Below are 23,045 nucleotides of genomic sequence, written 5' to 3' on the forward strand. Positions count from 1 at the left end.
AAATTTTGTTAGCGATTTAATGACGAAATTTGAAGAAGCTTTTAAAATCAAACACATCAAAACAACTTCATTTCACCCACAGAGTAACGGATCTCTCGAAAGAACGCATGCCTCAGTTAAAGATTTAATTCGTACTGCATTACACGACAATGACAAAGAATGGGACGAAGTACTTAATTTCATTTGTTTAGGGTACAACACCGCGAAACATGAAGGAACAGGATTCTCTCCCTTTGAATTGACCTTTGGGCGAAAAGCTAACTTACCTTCCGCAATATCCAAATTCCCCACACTTACCTATGATGATATGTACTCACTTTGGCAAAAACAACTGAATAAATATTGGGAAACAGCTCACAAAACGCTTATTCAGAATAAGCAACGATACAAGCGAGACCAAGAAAGAAAGATTGTTAAAACTCAGACCGTGTTTAGAAAAGGAGACTTTGTTTTAATTCACAACGACCATAAAAGAGATAAGTTGCACATTGAATGGTTAGGACCTTACAGGATTAACGATGTGAAAACTCCTTATTACATTATTTCTATCGACAATGCTAAGAAAAAGATACATGGTAACCGACTGAAAGCGTACTTTTTTCAGGATAATGCTGACCCTAGCACTAGTAATAATACCCTTAATTAGATGCCTTGAATTCACGGGATAGGAATTACGCTTTGTAAACAAACCCAACCAATTCACGATCGAAAACTACAACATGATTACGCCTCTGAAATTGTTAGCTTCCCGAACACTAACAAATATTGTAAAATTGCTATATTTAAGATTAACGAAATAACTTTTGTACCATTACATGCAGAAAACCAATTCATAATGATCCCTAAAAAAAAGGGGGGTAAACATATCCTTCGATCTACATTTAAATAATTCCATTCTACTAAGATCTTAGAGGACCAAGATCAATCTAACCAGGGGGGTATGTCACGACCGGCTCACTTTAAAATCGGAGATAAAGATGTGGCGGCACTCGGCGACAATGTATATCGCTGAAGTGCCTAATGAACCATCAACATCCCAACGGTCCTTCCACCGAAGGCTCTAGAAGAAAGAGCGCGTGGCAACGGCCGCGGACGCCAGGCAAATGCGTGGACGGTGGGGATGTTGAGGGATAACAAAAGAAAGCGATCGGATCCGATCGAAAGTAAAAAATCATAAGAGCTTCAGTCTTAAAAAGTCACGCTTAGAGCTCGGAAGTAGATTGTAAAACCAAGTGTTAGAAGAAAAATAAAGTTTCTTTTTTTTTATTCTTTTTTGTTGTTCTTTTGCATAATTTTACGTGACACAAGCATGGTTTCAAGTTAATAAATTGTAGTACTCATATATAAAAAACACGTGTAAATTTGTACAAGAATAATATTAGTGCCTATATTATAAGAACTAATTTTAAAAATATCATTTCTGTAAATAATAAATGTAAGACAACTTGTATTTTAAAAAGGTAGTATTAACTATGTTATCGTTATGTTTTAATTTATTAGAGAATAAAATTGATAAAATAATATTCGTAATATATTAATTTTTTATGTGTAATATAAATAATAAATTTAGTTTTTATTTTTTCAGAATGCATATTTTATAGTTTATCCAAACCTAGGATACTATGAACCGTTTACTACTATTATTATTCTTCGTTAATTTTATAAATAATAGTATATCATGGGAGACTTTTATGAGGGGTCGAAGCAAATATGGTAATCTAGGTGCTCCAATTTTATCTGAAGATCATGAACTCCCAAGTGCTGAATGGTTTACACAGTTTCTAGATCACTTTGATCCAACTGATGCGCGTGTTTGGCAACAGGTAATAAGAATATATTAAATATTTCTTAATTTTTATTTTATAATATAAATCTTTTTATTATTTTTTCAGAGATATTTCGTAAACGTTAGGTTGGGGTTAGGTTGGAGAGCACTATAAGAAAGGTGGTCCAGTATTTTTGATGATAAGTGGTGAAGCTGCAGCAAATGCTAAATGGATGGCAGAAGGTCAATGGATCGAATATGCTAAGCAATTTGGGGCGCTATGTTTTCAAGTGGAACACCGCTTTTATGGACAAAGTCATCCTACTTCGTATGTAACATTGTTTATAAAATATATAATTGATACATTTTAAGTTATAATGTTACGTTTTTGTTATCTGCAGGGATCTCGGCGTGAAAAATTTAATGTATCTTTCATCGCAACAGGCACTTGCAGATTTGGCTTACTTTATAGAATTCATGAATATTAATTACAAGTTACCAGCTGGTACTAAATGGATTGCATTTGGAGGATCATATGATGGATCATTAGCTGCTTGGTTGCGTAATAAATATCCTCATTTAGTACACGGGGCTGTTTCTGCTAGTGGTCCTTTATTAGCAGAAATTGATTTTCAGGGTAAATATAAGATACACTTAAATATAAAAAATATTTTATTTAAAACAGAAGTGTTTTATATTAATAATTATACTTTATAGAATACTTTGTTGTTGTTGAAAATGCCCTCAAAGAATATTCTGAAGCATGTGTAAATGCAATACTAGAAGCAAACAAACAATTTCATATAATGTTACATCGTCCTATCGGTCAACAAGGAATAGCTAAAAAATTTATGTAAGTAAAAGTAAAATTCTTCATTTACAAATCAAATATATCATTATTGAAAAATTATTTTTACTTATAGTTTATGTGATCCAATCAACGAACATACCAAACGTAATGATATTTCGAATTTGTATGAAACAATAGCAAGCATCTTTGCTGGTATTGTACAGTACAATAAAGACAATCGTAATAATTCCGCAATGGCTAATTTAACTATCGATAGTGCCTGCGACATATTAACGAACGAAACATTGGGTATTGCTATTGACAGACTTGCAATTTTGAGCACTAAAATATTACAAGCATCAGAAAAAAAGTGTTTGGATTATATGTATAATAAAATGATTCATAAACTTCGGAACATAACATGGGCTAGCGAAGAAGCAGAAGGGGGTAATGTATTTTTTTACTTATACTATTGCTGTTTTAATTTTTATTTATTGTATTTTAAAATATGTTTCTTGTAGGACGTCAATGGACGTACCAAACGTGTACAGAATTTGGATTCTTTCAAACTTCGACAGCACGCCCAAAATTATTTAGTGAAACTTTCCCAGTAGATTTCTTTGTGCAACAATGCATTGATATATTTGGCCCAAGGTTTATTTAAAATTACGATAAATACATTTCTCAATTATGATAAATCATTAGCTATAAAATTATAACATTTCCGTATTCTAACAGGTACAATATTCATTTGCTGAATTCGGCAGTGAATAGAACAAATATTCTGTATGGAGGATTAGATTTAAAGACTACAAATGTAGTATTTGTACATGGATCAATTGATCCTTGGCATGTTTTGGGAATTACAAAATCAGCAAATCCGCAAATACCTGTCATTTATATTGATGGTGTGTACATATTAATTGAAATTTTTCATTTTTCGTGTAATACAAAAAATTTATTTATTATTATGACCATAGGTACTGCTCATTGTGCCAACATGTATCCTCCTTCCAAAAATGATCCACTTCAGTTGAAAGCTACCAGAGTTGAGGTTGGACATTTAATAGATGAATGGCTGCATAATTAAATATGATATTTTTAACGCTGTGTGTGCTACATTTAACTACTTTATGATAAGTAGTTTTTTATTTTTTTAAACAAAAATGATGTATTAAAAGAATTAAATTTATCTTATTAACTTTTTGAACAATTTGTATTTTCCTTTATGAACTTCTGTGAAACAATTATGATACATAAATATTTTTAGTTGAAACAATTCGTGCATAACTAAGACTAAAACTAACTATGTACGTACATAACAAGTTACTGAAGATACACGAGTGTTCACCATTCTGTGTTTATGTTTAAACAACTAGAATGCATGTATAGATACAATTAAACAAGTTTGCCCATAATGGCACTATTACAATTTTTTGTAGATTATTGAAGTATTAAATAAATACATGTACAAACTTACTACGAATATCTTACGTCAGTCAATGAATAAATACATATCTATTAATTATATATGTTTTATTCTTGACAAGCATGAGAAAAGATGTTCAACTGGTTAAAATAATACTAAACACAAATAATTTATTAAGGTGTTTTAAAATCTGCAAAAACAGATCCGACATGAATTTGAATAAGTGCAAAGTGTCTTAAAATGAGCACCATAACTAAATGAATTTTGATTCTGATATGTATAGCGTCGGCCTTTCCTTAACGGTACCATCTTCGAATATCGTTTCGTTATGAGTTTGTTCGATTCCTTTAAGGCGAGGCCAAGGTGCCCATTACAGATATTGATCAACCGAGTATGCGTATGATTTTCATAAAATATTGTCAATCCTATTATAATCGAACATTCTTATAATAGTTTGTATAGAATTCGTTTAAAAATTATTAGAATTCGTTTGATCAGTAATTATACATATACATATATTACTCTCTCATTTTTTTGGCATATCCTTCGATCAACTCGTGATCCTCCTACATTCACAACTTTCATCTTTGACTTACGCTACTGCAGTATACGGTATTTACATTACGTAACAAGGTAGTCGTAAATAATTTACTGTATAACAGAACAATAAATGTAGGATGAATTAGTTTTTCTATCTATGAATCACGCTTAAAAATTCTCCTACGCAACGTTTGAATTGTTCACCATGTTGTTTTAAGTTTCCATTTTAAATGGAGTTACAAATTATTTCATAAATGATATAGCAGAATACATGGATGGATGGTGATTTAATGCTAAAAATAAGATGAAATATAAGAAAATTTATTCACATGAAACTTTATTTCTAAAGAAAATGATTTTAAATATTTGTCAAACGTTTGTTATGATATATATGCATTTGGTAATATTTTATTTTACTAATTTCTTCGTCAAATGACTACAAAATATTGTTCTAAGAATATTAGATATACATATACATATTTCTTGAAAAAATTTGGGACAAAGATTTATAATTCATGTTAAATATACATTCTTCTAAGTAAACTTTGAATTGTAAATGGAAAACAATATACATTTTTGATATTCTAACTTAGAATTAGCTGAATTACTAGAAACAGTTAGTTGAATTTTAAACACAAGATTTTATACATGTTTTAAAATGTATATGTGTAATTTAGATCTAGAATATTATAGAAAATGTCAACGATCCACCTCAAAAGATTTTGAGATAGATGTGCTTTTCTATAAAAAATAAAGTTATTTAGAAATTAAAATTGAAATTAAAGCAATGTATGAATTCATCAATTTTTTTCTTAAAGAATCAGATCAATATATAAAATTCACATACTACTGTATTGAAGAAATAAAAAAGAGATGTTCTTATATATAAAAATACACATACACAAGAAGTATTTCACTTATGTAAACAAATTTGTCTGTACAAATATTTTTAAATCCAAATATTACCAAATAAACATTCAATTAATTATATCTTTCACATTCAACAAATAATCAAAAATACATTTGCTGAAATTAAAACTCTATATTGAAAGAAATTTACCTTACATTTTGTACGTATTTCCTAACATAAAGTCACCATCTTCCAGTGCGTCACCATTTATAAAATATGCATACAGCATAAAAAATACAACTTGCTTGTGATCTAATCGCGACTCGTCACAATAATCGATTCACCGAAAATCTCAAAAAAATAAGCGGTTCTAGGTAACCGATTTTATGTTTAGTATCTGTGATGAGACTGAGACTGCCTCCACTCGGGCGTAGAGTTACCGTGGTGATGATGATGATGATGATGATGGCGTTTCTTGTCAGAAATGCTGGCGTGCTTGTTAGACGGGTACGTGGCTACATCGCTCACAACTAATTCTGAACCATCTCTCTCGGTGTTGTTGCCACGGTAATTTTCTCGGTATCCTGGTTCATCCAGGGTCTCCTTGCGACGAAGAGGAGGATGATTGGTCTTATGACCGGCCGTCTCATGCAGATTTTCCCAAGCTTGACGGTAATATCGATTCAGTCCTCCTCGACTCTCAGAGGAACTGCTTCCAAAGTTGGCCACGGTATTGCAATCTGGAGATGCACGGTGTCGGTAATGCTTGCTGCTTCTACCGCGATTTCTGTGTGAATAGTTTAACAAATATTTATTATTATTTCAACTTCGAGACCTTTATGCATAATGATTTACTGCTAATATCTGTAGGTTGACAAAATGATAAGTTGTACAATTTTTCTATTTTATATAGAACATTAGTCGAATAAGACTATTGAATGGTAATTTGTTAAATTGATGTACAGAAGTAGTTTTCTAGAAAACTAATGTATAGAAGGTAACTTATAATTTGTAATATGTAAAATTTCACTAATAACATTAGTTATATTGTGCAAGAGGGGCCAAGTAATATTTTATATTACTGTTTTATTTTTCTAACTTGAAAACAATACAATATTATTGTTGTGTTTAATTTATACACCTTGGATCTAAATTTATAGCATAAATGAAGTCAGGAGAGATTCTCTAGTTCAAAATAACACGAAAATAAAAAGATAAAATTGCGTCGAAGATTTCATTTTATAGAAAATCGTGTTTGGAAACTTATCACATAGGTATTCATGTATTTGATTGATTTTCGACTGGGTAGGAGTAAGGAATTGACAGGATGTTATTCTACATACGAAAATAAATTAAATTTTTTCGACCCGAAAATATAGAATAAGATTTATTCGCTTAGAGTTTAATTTTCAAGAAAATAAAATTTGAAAGTTTGTTGAATATGCGATTTCTTGACCGAATAGGATCAAACTTTATTTTCTTCAAAAGGAAGCTTCAAACGAAAAATTTCTATTTTACATTTTTATACGTAAAATAGTCTCTTGTCGATTATTTATTCCTGTATAGCTGGGAATGAAGCAAATATATATGTACTTGAAAAGTAACACATATACATTTTTTCGAAAATAAATGCTTCGATGTAATTTTGTTATTTGTTACGGCGGGCTAGACGGTCAGTGCGACGTACCTTTCGGTCTGACCGCCGACGCCTATCTCTCGTCAAACTGACCTGCAGTAACCTAAGGAACCACCATAAACCGAATCTTTTCAACTTAATTTCGATTCATACAAATATTATTCGGTTTATGGATGGTCATTTGAACAGTCATTAGGTTTATTGCACTCTCTTGCTAATTACGGGGAAAGCAGATGTGTCCCGCTAAATGGCGGGTTTTTCCCAAGACCAAGGCCACCCATGAGCCAAATATGCAGGAGACTTTCTCCTCGCATTATGTTTATTAACTTCGTCTATAACCAATGGGCATCGCGGATCGTGTGAACAACGAATCCGGGTCCTTGGTTCGGTAAGGGCACACCCAAACCGATCTTTCCCCCTAAATGGCATGAGATGAGTCAGTCAAGTACAATTCTAGCCACCGAGGCAGTAACTTCAATTCACGCCAACGAGACAGTCGATTCTTGGCGTCAACATACTTCGGACGGTTCTTGCACTCATTCGGCAAGCTAGTCTAATAGTTTCACACGATATCGGGATTCATCGCGTTAACCGGTATCAATTTCAACATATTTCTATATACGTTCCAAGCAAGTACAATTCTAGCCACCAGGCAGTAACTTCAATTCACGCCAACGAGATAGTCGATTCTTCGCGTTAACATACTTCGGACGGTTCTTGCACTCATTCGGCAAGCTAGTCTAATAGTTTCACACGATATCGGGATTCATCGCGTTAACCGGTATCAATTTCAACATATTTCTATATACGTTCCAAGTGTTGTGAAAAGTGCGAAATAAATAAAAATATATAACTGGAGACTACAGTTATTTCAATATAACCACCCCTATTATCGTAACTGAAATCAGGGGATTGCCCTGCTCGCGGTGTCGATTCGTAGATCGTAACGGGAATTTACGACTCCCGTTGACGCGCCTAACGGAGACGCGTCTCCCCGCGAAAGGAAGAATTAACATTATTTTTATTTTGAATTTAGAATCTCGCTGATTTCATTCGTTTTAGACCCATAGTGTATTTCTAATTAATAATTTATGATCTTCCTTCTTTCTTCTTAGGAACATATATATACAGTAAGCAAGATATATATGCGGTTTGTTGTATTATCGATTTGGCTTTCAGATATTTAGATTGTTCCTTATAGAAAATTCTTATTCAAATATTTCTGGTTTTTATTATAACACTTAAGTTGAGAAACTGAAGCCAAATCGATTGTTTCATTTTGTATTACGTATGTTTGTTTGGGAAACATAATTTAGCGAAGTGTAATTGAAGCAATTTGTAGTGAAATCATTAGCAATACCATCACCAATTTGAAGATGGAAGGAGCACCAAATAGTTAGATATAGATATATTAGGAGTTTATTATAATTTAAATCTCTTGTGATTTTTATTAAAATTATTTTACTATATATAGTGAGCCATTTTCTAGTAATCATCGCATTTTTCCTTCAGCATAGCTTATTGTACAACCAGAAACTTTATGAAACATTATCAAACTATGCTATTAAATAAATTTTAATATTCACAGATATAATTGTGAATACAGAGATAGTAAATTTTAATTTGTTGAGATTATACAAATATGTTTAGTTGTCAATTTAAAGTTCTATATTTACAGTAACTTCCAAAATTGTTGTAACACTCTTTAAAACTGAATAACTGCTTAAAAATAGGACCGCACGGTTTGAATATTTTTGATAAGTTAGGAGGATTGGTTTACTAGATGACGTATAAAAAAAGTTCTAAAAAAATTGCAATTGGTTGGAATCGTCAAGAAAAAAAGTAAGGATCGCATTTCCCAAAATTTTTTCTTGGAATTGTAATGAAACTTTAAACAACATTTCGAACATTTCTATCAGTTATACATGTACATATATGCCGAAAATTTTATTAAAATTGGTTGACGCGAAAACAAGCGACAGGCACCGAAAGACGTAAATTTCAGGCCATTTTTCACCATCTTTAAACGTTTGCAGCTCATAGCAACGTTAACCGATTTCGATGAAATTTTCAGCATGTATGTAACTGATATAAATGTCTAAAATGTATCGTTTCAATTTTCATTACAAGCTCAGACAAAGAAGTTGCGGAAAATATAATGTTTACTTTCTTTCTTGGCGATTCCGACCAGTTGTAGTTTTTTCAAAAAATTTTTTTATACTTGATCTAGTAAAATAATCTTCCTAATTTCTAAAAAAAATCCAAATCATTTGGTCCAATTTTAAAAAGGTTATTCAGTCTCAATGGGTATGGTAATTTTGAATGTCGCTGGAATTTTATACATTCAGTTTTATCGTATTCAGTCATAATTATATCATGCTATTATTTCTTATTATTTAAGCCTATAAATATCAGTTAATTAAAGTTATCTGACAATTTAATGATGCTCCACGTTTTTAACCCGAAGTAATAGAAGAGTTATAACAAATATAACAACAGGAAGTATTTTTACGACCAATGAAATATCGAAATACAAATAATTAAATGAAAGTTCGAAAACAGTTGAATATGTGCATTAGTACTAAATTGTTGAAACAATTCACATGTATTGAACAGAGGGAACATAGTGGGAAATAAAATATGGAATTACAGCGACATTTCAAGTTGAAAAGTTAAAACCTTAGAATTAGGTATTAATACACTAACAAAATATATAATCTAACTTAAATGTAACGACAAATTCTATTTAAAATTAAATTAAAAACAAAAAAGGAAACAAAAGATATATATTTCTATATTGCATAAATTGACATATAGTGGAAATATCTAGTTTGTGCAAACCTATAACATAAACCAGCAAACAAGTAGAAACATCCAGTTTGCTCAAGTCCGTATAATTGACGAATGGAGTCAATAGGTTGATCACGTGCCGGTTTATTTGATTTAAACATTGATATTATCGAATCGAAACTATCTCTTGAACGCCCTTGTTCAAAAGTGTTAGGACATCTCGTATTTTTAATAAAATGTTGGTATTTGTTATAGATCATGAATTTTCAATTACAAGCCTGTTTTAATAAAATCATTATGTATATTAGTAGTGTATAATTTCTTCACTGTACAAATACTATTTCTTGATGTCTTTATTATATATTTAATTTTTTCCAATTTTGAGCTAATATAATAACTGTTTTATGACTTTTGAGCGATGGTGTATAACGTCCCTCGACAACAAGATTTGAACGTTAAAGAGTTAATAAAAAATCAGTGCGAATATCAGTTTAGAACAACTTTTCATGCGAATTGAGTTATGTTTAACAGTCAACAAAATATTATTATATTTCTTCCGCTAATTACTCGTTTATTTGCGATTACTTCGTCTTATTATGCTATCTAGCAATTACTTTTCCTTTATTTATTTAAATCACGAACCATTATTAATCGATGGGCAAGTTATCTTAATTCAGAGACAAATAATTTTCAGAAACTGAGCAAATTTTTTCATAGAACACTTCATCCCATCAAACTCTAAACTTCTCACTATACGTATATTCTTCCCTTAAATCGAATCTCTTCCATTAACGAAAAGGATAGTGCCCAATCCTATTTAAACGATGTGCTAAGAGAACAGTACACATAGATGAAGCTACTTGGGGGGAAGAAAGTGCGTGAACGCTGCATTGACCTGTGTGCGTCCGGAAGAAGAGGAGAAGCTTTAAAAATACGTGGTAATCGTGGTGAGCGGTGGTGAACGAGCTATCGCTATATATGGGTGCTCATTATAAACGTTGCTCGTTTACCTTGACTAGTAATCACTCGCGAGGGTGGCGCATGGCGGTTGTAGTGGTACGTGGTGATGGTTGATGTAGTGGTGGGCGGTGGTTGCGTGGAGGGTGAAGGCGATAATGGTGGACTATATATGTATATATATAGACTATATAGGAAGTAATTGTTTGATAATCTTAAAGGACAGGGTTGGAAAGGTATCCAGCGCGATGGGCCGCCGAGAGGCCGAAGGAATAAGGATGATCGGTGCCGCGGCGAGCCGTCAAGTCGCGGCGCCCCAGGTGCTGGTCGGGGAAGGGCAGCGCCAGTAGCGTATACCAACGCGAGGGCATCCCGGTGTCACCCCTTCCAAGGCCACCACTACCGCCACCCCTCAACGCACCAATCCCGCCAAGCCCCCTGCGACGCCTTCTTCTGACGCTGCCACTGCCGCTAGCCACCGCAACGCAAATGGGCTCAGTGTTAATTGTTATTTCTTGATCGTTACCTAGTTTCCTCCGATCAATCTTTTCCTTTTTTTCCTTTTTTTTTTTCTTTTATTTTTTCCACTTTTTAAAATTATTTCTTTTTTTGCGGACGTTACTATTTCTTTTTTAACCCTTTGCGATCTTATTCAGCCGAGATATGGGCACCGTGCTAGTTGGAATTAATTTTCATTGAACAGATACTGGTAATTAAATTGCAAATTCGAGGGCGTAAAAATTTATAGAATGTGCGAAATAATGTGCGAAAATATATAAAAAATAATCCAAATACTGTGCTCATTATAACACTTCATAGATGAAACAAATATCTGTCTTGATTTTATTTCTTTTTAATTATATTGATATATGTAAAAAATATATGCAAAATATGCATTTGCATAAAAATTCGCAGTTTACTGTATATATATATATGTATTATATCATTCAGTTTTCTTTTTGCATTTGGAGCATTTTGGAGCATCCTTTGTCAAATAATTCAAGATAAGAAAATATTTAATTGTATTAATTTGCAGAATCCTATTAGGGTGTATCTTCGAAATGAAATATGTTGTCAATATGAAAAGTTAATATTATTATACAATTAGAACGGTTCTTTTTCTTTTTGGTAGCTGAGAATAAACATACGACCACAAAGGGTTAATGCTGATATTTTTTCTCTTCCCTTGAATCATTGTTTTATTATGATTGTTTGGATTAACCCTTTCGTTGCTGAGATAATTTTTAAATGTAAATCTTCATCTGTTAATGTATGTAATAATTGAATCTTCATGGCAAATATATTGTTAAAGAAAAGTGAGTATTTTAGACACTATATACACTGCGTCCCATAACTATAAAACCATTCTAAACTCTTCAATTCTTATACAAATAAATTAGAATTATATTCGAAAGTTCAAAATCGAACAATTAAGCTTATTGAAATATGACATTATGACGAAATATAAAAATTATAATATGACACATAAAAATTGAAAGTTTTTGGATGGTTTTATAATTATGAAACGCAGTGTATAAATGGATTTGTTAACTTTTTAAATTATACAATGTAAATATTGAGGTAAATGTTATATTATACTTTAAAATTTGTAATTTTCGATGTTATAGTTAATTATAATTTTTTTATATGTATATCGTGTAGGTAAATAGGTAATTAACAGCAATGAAAGGATTAGTTTGAATGTCCCATGTAGACAAGTTTGTCTAATTTTAAATTTCTAACCCTTTCGTCACGGAAAATAATCTACAATAATTTGTTCTCTTGAGAAAAAAAGAATATCGTACGCAATCTCATTAATAATTTATCTTCGACGTAATGAAAGATGCAGAGAACTTTTTAAATTATTATGCTTTTTGAAAAGAATAGATCATGTTAGTAATATCAATTTTAAAGAATTGTAATGAATATAATTAGGAACATGTATGGTTTGATTAACAAACATGGACTTTCAATTTAGAAAGTGTTAATCACCTTCGAAAGGGTCGATCATTTTGCCGTTTCTTATAATTGTATTCTCTTATAACAAAAATTTACAAAAATCTTGTTCTACATTTTCTAACGCAAAAATCATATGTACGTCTTATGTCAATTTTTTAATCAAACAAAATAATTCATGTTTTGATAAAAGATGCAATAGAACCTCTCATTTGAATTTCTGTTAAGAATTCGTGTTAAATCATTCTATAAGGTACGTAATTTTTTTATAACGCATTTTTTGCTCTTTTTCTTTCCTTTTTTTTTTTCAAAACCAGATTACTTTACACGAATTCAATGGTAATATAATGTTCTATATTATAATGTTATGCAGATTCGAAATTTCAATGATTTCAATGTCTATAAAAACTAACGTTTGGATTAAAACTGCATTCAAAAAGAAATTGCGATTCCTATGTTTCTAAAATGTATGAAACTAAGAGAACAAATATATTGCGTTTCCATGAATTCAAAAATTTCCAATCTTTCGAATAACAAAGATTCTACAATATTTCTTTTATCAACCAAAACCTGGAGCGTAGTTCGTTGTAAACTTTTAATCTGCATCCAAAATAATTCACAATGCACATCGTAAAAGCGTATTTTAGATATAGATGGAAATTTTCCAGAAGATATCTTGGTCTAGTAACGTTGTATTTTTTCACTTAAAATGTAATGTTTTACAGCATGCTGCATAGAAATTTATAATATTACCAGTCGACAATATTAAAAACAAAAATATAATCGAAATTAAGAGGGCTCGGAGGTTATTGATTCTTACACGTTTTCTTCTGCAAAGACTGTTTACGTAACAACTCTTTGTTACACTAATTACAACACCCGGAATGAATTACAAATTACAATATTTCGAGGGAGCTACGAAACGCGAGTTTAGATAAGAAGAAAATAGGCAAGAAGACAGATGAAAGAATAAAGAAAGTTTAAACAAATGTAGAGTAAGCGATACAATATATACACGTAGGGTCAAAGAGCGAATGTATTGTATGTATATAGAAGCTATAGTTATGCATAGTCTGTCCAAGAAATAATGCCTGTTAGAGAAGTCGAAGGCAATACAATTTTTAAATTGCAGATAACAAGAGAATCAGATGATTACCAATATAACATGTTTCATGACACAAGAATCTAAAAGTCAAAATGGGAACAATGTAACATGCATCTACGCTACGTATATTTGAATATTTACGGTAATTGATAGTCAGTCAATGGTAAGGACGAGAAAACCAGTCTTTTAAATAAGTAGGTTGCCATCGAGCCATTAGAGAATTAGTAAGAAATTTCCTCCTTCTAATAGAGTAATACGATAAAAGGAAGTAGTATATGTATAAGAGTAATTTTATTGGCTTCCACCATTTATATCTTAAGATTTCTATTCATTTGAAGTGATACGAAATTTGTTTAATTCCCATAACTGATAGTATGTGAAAATATCAGGATATTTCTAATTTTAGGAAGTTTAATTTAAAGTAGAGATATTAGAAATTGAACGAAATTAAACAAATCCCAAAGATTAAAACAAATGTATTTTGCCACGAAATAAACTTTTTCAGTATCAGTATCAGTAAAAGTTTCAAATCAAGTTCTTTTTTTTTCCATTTAATTTTCCAATTAATGCAATGAAAAATATTTAAATTTCTTTCCTAATTTTGAAATTCAACGATTAGAAATTGAATGTTAATCTCTATCAAACATTCATATTTCCATTTAAACACACGCAAATTATTTCGTTTCAAAATATATAATTGAAATTACCTATGAAATATATGAAAAATATTATTTAATTAATTTAATTAATTATCCTTACTCGTAATAAAATAATCCTCAAATTGCTCCCAGCAACGAATGAGAAACGAATAAACAACGCGCTAGAAAACGAGCAAAACGTAACAAACAAATAAAAACAAAGATGAATATAATCTGACATCACAAAACAGGCGTTACTTTTGGTGCAACCAAATCACAGAAATCAAAAGAACCGACAACAACTCGATAATGCCATCATTCTACACGCGATTCGCGGATTTAGGTGAGTGATTTGCTTTTACCTGCGTATGAGTATTACAACGGTGGTGATTACAGCAGCAAGGAATACGAAACCACCGAAGACACCCAAGGCGATCACCGCGCCTAGATTTAATTTTGCTTGATGAGTGTTACTCGACTGGTCGGCGTTGTCCACCCTGAAAGGTCCAGAAGGTTCAGGAACACCAGTTCCAATGCCAGCCTGAGCATTGTCCACTCCACTGCCAGAAATTTCATTGTCCTGAGGATGATCGTTGGTGTCGTCGTTCAAAGGTGGCGACGGAGGCGGTGCTGGTCTCTGAAGACCAATATTTGGTTTCCTTGCTATGGTTTCCCGAACCGTCGCGGGTAATTCGGCGGTGCTAGCCACTCTTCGTGGTGGCACAGAGGTGGTTGTGGTTGTGGTCGTCGAGATTGTTGTGGTTCGAACTCGAGGTGGTAGGAATGTGTGTCGGGTTCTGCTGGTTCTTCGTTGGTCGCACGGTTGTTCGGGAAGACACAGTCACGGTGGTACGTGGTTCTTCTGTAATAAAGGAATTTTGGAGACGTTGATTCTCTTGTAATTCTAATCATTCACATAGGTTCTGTTAAAGAAAATTTAATGATTATTATTATTATGTATTCACATAATCCCTTAGGAATATATAGATTCCCAGTTTCCAATCATATGTAAAATTTCTTTTATTCCAAGTTATCTTAGACCTCCTGTATTGGTTTAAGTGAAAAGAGCCTTTTTGTAATTCTAATTATGATATATTAGCGTATTAATATAGTTTTAAATTGATAACGAAAAAATTGAGTACATTTTTGATTGAATTTTGTAGAGTAAGAGGTCAAGAGTCCTTAAGAGGTCAATACGACAAAAGATTATTGTTTGCGATTTCAACAAAAAATTAAATGTAAATGATAATCTACATATATCGTTATTGAAATTACTGAAATTAATTATTGCAATTATTGCAACTACAGTTATTGCAGATATATTATAATACAGATTTCATACGTATTATATGTGATTTAGTTTAAAATAATATTTTAATATATAAGCATTTATATTATATTAATAGTATATGTATTATACTATTTTTATACACACACACGCACGGACACACACATATAACAGTCAGGTACAGAAGGTACACAATAGTTAAGTAGAATTTGGTTGAAAACAATACTGTTGTAAATCAGAATTCATTTTGAAATTTATATATGTATATATTAAAACAATTATGAATTACTTATTAATTCTTTGAGTTGCTACGCGCATAACAGTTATATGCATAAATGAATTTAAGTTCCAAGTATAAAATAAATATCTCATGAATTGGATTGAAAAACAACCTTTGAATATTCTCATATTATATCATTTACATTAATAAAGATTCAATAATTAATTATGAAATTAAATTATCCTCGTATTTGAAGATTGCAAACACTATCACGAAAAATGACTTGCTTCTCTTTCTAAAGAAATAATTAAATTTGTATTTATTCCATAAAAATAATTAAATCACATACCCGTACAAGTGGGTGCGACATGATCATATAAGCCAGTAGGCAAGCATAATATTTGTCGGAAGCCAGAAAGTCTATAACCCTTCTCGCAAGTGTATGTAACGATACTGCCTACGAGAAGACTTCGACTGAAGTTCGTTTTCGATGGTACTGTCTCGGTCTCGTCGACTTCATCGATTTGAATATAACTATGTGGAACAGGAGCAGGAGGATCGCACAGAATTGGCTCGCAACGTGGTGGCGGTCCGTTCCAGCGCTCATCGATATCGCATGTCAGTCTTGCACGACCTGTAATCGGAACAAATTGTTTCTTCTGCAAATTACTAATCCATTATAATTTATTAATAAGCTGTAAACAATGTCTATGTAGCGTTAAACTAAAAATGAAAAGTCTATTTATATAAGTTATACATATCCTTCTATATTATTTTTTATAAAACCGTTTTATAAAATTGTTTTATACAACATTTTGGCTTTATTACTACTATATCGGAGTTTCATTAATAAATATTGTAGCATTTAATGTCTCATAGAAATCGAAAATATTTTGTTTTAATCTCAAATTAGAAATCTTAGAGAGAAAGTATAAAAATCTGATCATAATATATTATTATAATGTATCGATGAGTATCTTGGAAAATGTACATGCGTACATATTTATATTTATATCTGCTTAAACTGAATGTACTCCATGATTTTCTTTTTACTTTTATCGCTTACGGTCGCATGAAACGCTTGTGTAGATGATTCGCAACATGGGGAGAAAAAAAGGAAAAGATTCATTGCATTACGTTATTACACTATTTATTCATTTTCATGAATAAACACTACACAGTGCAACTGACACAGGAATTTGTCAGTTGTGCAACATAAAAATTCTCATATTAAAATCATGCACGCATTCAAAGCTTATCTTCAATCAGATTAATTTCAATCTCTACCATAAATCTCTAAAAATGATAAACCAATTTAAACGATTCTAGAATCAGGAACAAAATCAAGCCACAACGAGAGGATCAATAAACAATCAGAAAGATGATGTCATCAGGATCCAACACCAACTAATATTCTTACCAATTTCCTACAAAATGCTCGTTGGCGAAGCGTTTCAACACAGGTATCAAACGATATTACATCAGTCATCTCGTATCCTTCATCGCAGGAATAAAGCACCTGACTGAGATAACTAACGGTATTGTTGATAAGTGTGTAACCTCCGTGTTTTATGTTCGCTGGATAACCGCACTCGATGCCTGAAACGAGCAGAATGTTGAATTTAACATCGATAGGACGATCGTGTATGGTTCACCGAGTGGCCTCTGTGTCTAATTCTTGCTCTCTTACTTTTGCACACCGGTGGAAACTCGTTGTAGAAGCCAGTATCGAGGCATGTACGAGTCGACGGTCCTATAAGAAGGCTGCCGGCGTTACAAGTGTAATCCACCGTCGCGCCAACTTCATATGCATTTCCGGAATTCCGATCTGTTGTTGTGGTCACCGTCATCGTGGAATTCGGAGGCTGTTCTGGTCGACCACACGCTCGTGGTTCTAAGAGCAAACAAAGAATTCCTTGGTTTTACTTGTTGTCTCACATTGTTTGACCAAGTATGGAATAGTATCTATCTAATATAGAATAGAGACATTTGTAAAAATCCGATAAATAAATTGTACGAATCGAATCTGACAGGTGACTTATCTGTGAAACGTCATGAGGCTCTCTCACTGCCTCACTTGGCACCGTTTATTTTTCCAATAACTTCTCTCGCGATACTCTGACGGAGAAAAATAGCGCGGACATTGTGCACATGACGAACGTATTGGTCGAGAGTTTGATACTTGGGTATGTAATTTTTTAAAAATTTTATAAGCAAAGTAGCTTCTTAATTAATAAGGAGAATAATTAATAAAAAGAATACTCTTTGTTTGTTTTCCATGAAAATATTGTACCTGATGTTAAGCTTCCAGTAGTTGAGTACCTGTTTCTTATTAGATATAATTTATGCGTTTTTAAATGTTAGTTCAATACTGAAGATTGCTCGTAACGTTAGGAATATGGGACTGCTCTTAAATTGAGTGTAAATGTATGATTGAATACCTACAAAAATCTTGTATTTTATGTGACTGATTTTATATGAGTAACGTTTAAAAAACAAGATGATATTCCATACATTTGCTTACTTTTCTCTATCTTTTTCTATCTATCTTTTTCAGAAGAGAGAGATAAGAACTTCATTTTTTATACATAAGCTTTTCAGCAACCATATTGATCAATTCCATAAATTCTAAAATACAACAAGTTGATGATGATATAAACATTATTTTTTAAATCTACTATCACAGAATTTACTATCATTAGTGTCATCATTTTGCGATAAATGAACTGATGGAAGGAAATCATTCGTGTCTTGAGAGTTGAACGTTAATCGTGTACTTGTGTAATGAAATTACGAAATGAACAATAAGCCAAGTTGTTCAGTTTAGCTTTTGAGAGGCTCGCATAATATTTTTCACCCTTTATTTAATATCTTTCTATTCTTTACGCGTTGCTAAAAAAAAGTAAACGGATTGACTATATTATCGCACCAATCAAGTAAATAAAAGCGGAGAAGTTCTATAAACCTAATATATCAACATGCTATTCGTACGATATCATGATGTATTCTAAAAATTGATCTTGAATGGTAATTAAAAAACAATGTACAAACACAAGAAGCGAATATAAAAGACAAAGTGATATGAGAAAAGGTCCTCTAATTGTTTTGTGCAATGTGTCATCATGTACGTATTAAGATATCTATGAAGAATTAAGTATATATATATATATATTTCTATAGTAATGAAGATGACATTTATATAGATGACATTCGATAGTAATTCGATAGTAATGAGAAAATACTTGTTACTCACGGTGTTGACAGATGAAATTTAATCGAGCTGTGCAAGGAGTATCAGACCAAAGCCATCCTCTACTACCATCATATCGGGCGCAGTCTTCTTCGCTGCCTTGAGGTAGACTCCAGAAAGAAACAGAAACTTCGTCGCCGCTTCCTGTCCACCTCCAAACCGTACGATCCTTTTGATCTCTTACTGCACCCATCCAATATTGACTCGAAGTATCACTCCTTAATAAAGATAAGGTATATCTTTTTAGAAATGCTTGTTGAAAACACACTTATTACACAATGAACATTGAACATTTTTTCGTTTATGATAATAACTCTCTTTATGGTAATTTACCTTTCGCTTAAACTATTTCTATAATAATTTTTTAAATTATCTATGTATCAGAATCTAAGATTCTAATCTAATTATTTGTATTTGTTATTGCTCGTATTTAACTGCTACATATTGATTAAAATTTATTTAATATTTTACAAGAGATGTATTTTTGAATTCTATATAAAAGAAGAAGAATAGAAACGAAAGTTTTCACTCTAATATTATTTGTATTTATGAGTACAAGTTATCCTATTTTTATACTCGCCACTGTAAACAATTTACGTCAGAAGGTAGGTTTAGTTTATTTCATGGTAGTAATAGAAGTAATTTCAAATTACAAGGTACAAATGGTACAATAGGAAAATTGACTTGTTTTGAAGCTAAAGTGTTTATTTTAAAATTTTATTACTACCGTATAGAATAATATCTGTACCTTTCCTGTAGCATTTTTATTAACTATTAAATATGAAAATAACAGTTTGATGAAAGTTGCTATTAGTATTAGATATAATAAATTGTCTATTGTAACGAACTAGATAGATCAGTCTGATTTTGATTAAATTGAACTAGTTATATGTTACAGAAAAGAGTTGAAAGTAGATAGCGAAGCGTAGAGGTGGACAATTAATGAATTCGGTACCTGTGCCTCCTCCATAGTTCCCACGAAATAAACCCTTGTAACGCAGGATTACTTTCATCCACTAAAGTACCACCTTGTGCACGACAGAATGCCAATGCTTCTCGGAATATCATCGGTTGGCGATTGTAGAATATGTAACATTTTCCATTGTAGGTTGCTGTCGAACCTGGTGGCTGATCTCTAAATTGTGGACACCTCTCGATGGGAAGAGCCTATATAAAAAAGTAATCACGTTTCTTTAAATTATAAAAAGGAAAAACCTTACATAAAGAAGAATATACACATAAGAAAAGAATAATCGGTGTAAAAGTCAGTATAAAAACCCTAAAACTCAAGTTTTTCTAATAACCCTGGTACATTTTAATTAGTAGAAAGTGTTAAAATACTGATTATATCTACAAAATGAATTACATTATCAAAATATATATAAGAAATGATAAATAAGGTATATATAAAGAGTCTTTTGAAATGTGATATTTTTTAAAACTTGATTATCCATTTTTAACAATTGAAATTCACATTAATTAGTCCCTTCTGTAGTAAACATAATTCACATTCATGGATTCAAAATTTATGAAGGTAACTAAGGGGAAGTTTCGTGAAAGTTTATATTTTTATAAACACAATTTAAAAAATTGAACTTACGTGGAGATTTGTTGCACCTGCTAAATATTATAACAAGCATTATACGTAGTTTTTGTATATCTTTTGCATATTGTATATATTGTATAGATTATATAACTTACAACAAAGCTATTTATGATACTTGGATAATTTTATTTGTTTGAAACAGGTAGAGCAAATTGATCGTACCTGATCAGTGTACACGAAGGACTCGCACAATGAAAGTTGCACTGGAACTAGTGCCGGTGTATTTGCTTCCAAGTGTACGGAAACGAAAGTTCCAGGCATAGGCGGATTACAGGGTAAAAAAAGAGGTTGCCCTTCTTCGAGGGGATCGGTGAAACGATTGCAAATTGGATTCGTTCCCAAGTCCGGCCGATTGTTTCCCACACGAACAACAATTGTTCCGGGTATACCATCACCTGCAATCAGAGAACGTGTGAAAAATTTGAACTTGATATCTTTCGAGTGATAGAAAGTGATTCAGAAATTGTATTTCTCGACAATTTAAAAGCACCGTTATTTGTGTATAATAATATCTTCAGTGAGTTATTGATATTTGATTTAATGCATACATACGTGTATAAAATCAAGTATATATATAAAAGATCAAGTTTTTCATTGAAATATCAGCTTTTTCGAAAATGTAGATTAGCGGAACTTTTTTATTAATGCACTTTGCATACTTTTAGACTTATTTTATGTATTACTTTTATTGTTATTTAAGTAATTTTTTTAACATTGTTATAGAAATTGATGTATTTTTTCAGTCACTTGGGTAATAATGTTAAATTATTAATTTATTTGTATGCTCGATTATTGCTAATTAAAAGTACCTAAATTTAATATCTGTGAGTGTGGTAATCGTAATTAAATACGAATATTGTAATTACTAACGAAAGAGAAAGTGATTTGAGAAGCAAAAAATATGACGATAGCTATATATTAATATATTAGTATCCTATCAGTATTTTAATTCAATTTAAATAAAACGCCCGATTTCCTTTTCTTGTAAATATTAGTATTCCTATATTAGTATTCCATTAAAACACAGTTTTTTATTACAGTGATTTAAAATCATAAATTGGCAAAATCGTTAGATAGAGTCTAATGCCCTCAAATTGAAACTTCCATAATACGAAGAACAATTATTTCCACCGACGAGACAAATTTGCCTTTATCTAAATGTGGAAGAAAATGATCTCATGAAATTTCAAGTTTTGAAACAACTACATTGTAGTAATGCACGATACAACAAATAAAAGACTAGAATCGACAAGAACGAATATACAGAAAATAACCCTCTTTATTTCTATCGATAAACTCGATTCTACTCACAAGCTTCCATCGATCAAAGACGGAAGAAGAATACCCTGATATTAAGATAATAAAATGTGTTATATTACATTACTGAAGAGGATACTTCAGAAACAATCTAGTAGAATGCAGTTCGCATCGATCTAGGCTTTCACTGGCGTCTCAAATTGCTATCCTGTCGCGGCAATTGCATTTGAACGGATAAAATCATCTGCAATAATCCGCTGCTAGGTAAGGACTACATCTTCCGACCTGGAAAACATTTCAGGTGTGACCAGATGGTCAAGTCGTCGCCGAGTTCATAGCCACCACCAACTCCAATTACATGCTTTCCACGCTTTGTCCCTTGTAATCGTCTTCGAAATGGCGACAATTTCTCGTTTACATAAAAAAGTATCCAGCCGGAGAAATTTCTCGAGTCATTCTGCGATATTAGAAATCGCGTTTCTAACGATGCATCGTTGCAGCGATAGTTTAGTTTCCGCTTCTTTGAATTTGTTTAATATATATTTATTTACATGTTTATGTGCTCATTTATTTATGTGTTAGTATAATTGGGTATTTATGAAATAATATAATTATTTTTATTTATTTATAATTATATACAATATTCTTAATATTAATAATCATTTGAATTAATTTGTATAGTATATTAAATAGCGTTGAAATTAGGGTCCTTACACACGTATGTCACTTATTTTTGAAGACGATTGCTGAATTTAGTGTGAATCAGATAAAATGTAATGTAATAAAAATAAGAAAATTTGTTCTGAAATCTTTCTCGAACTTTATGAATATAAATTTATATTTATATTATCTGCTAAATATTTTACTTGTATTTTTATTTTGTTCCTGATTTATTTGTATACAGGTTGCGACTAAAGTATTTTACAGGTGAGCAGTATCTATCTACAGCAGTAAAAATCTACAATATG

General features: G+C 31.6%; 2 protein-coding genes and 1 pseudogene across 2 annotated transcripts in view; 1 reads left to right on the forward strand and 2 right to left on the reverse strand.

The window, feature by feature from the left end:
- Positions 1-23,045, reverse strand: part of LOC132915699 (uncharacterized) — a 229,591-nt gene that overhangs the window by 180,875 nt on the left and 25,671 nt on the right. The gene's annotated exons all lie outside the window — the stretch shown is intronic.
- On the forward strand, positions 1,586-3,908 carry LOC132915692 (putative serine protease K12H4.7). Its single transcript, XM_060975517.1, has 8 exons — positions 1,586-1,823; positions 1,893-2,093; positions 2,167-2,402; positions 2,483-2,618; positions 2,689-3,002; positions 3,077-3,209; positions 3,294-3,463; positions 3,536-3,908. The coding sequence occupies exons 2-8, from the start codon at positions 1,963-1,965 to the stop codon at positions 3,643-3,645; spliced, it is 1,230 nt and encodes a 409-aa protein (XP_060831500.1). The 5' UTR covers positions 1,586-1,823; positions 1,893-1,962; the 3' UTR covers positions 3,646-3,908.
- On the reverse strand, positions 5,190-22,141 carry LOC132915710 (uncharacterized; annotated as a pseudogene).

The sequence above is a fragment of the Bombus pascuorum genome, unplaced genomic scaffold (assembly GCF_905332965.1).
Source record: "Bombus pascuorum unplaced genomic scaffold, iyBomPasc1.1, whole genome shotgun sequence".
Taxonomy (NCBI): Eukaryota; Metazoa; Arthropoda; class Insecta; order Hymenoptera; family Apidae; genus Bombus; species Bombus pascuorum.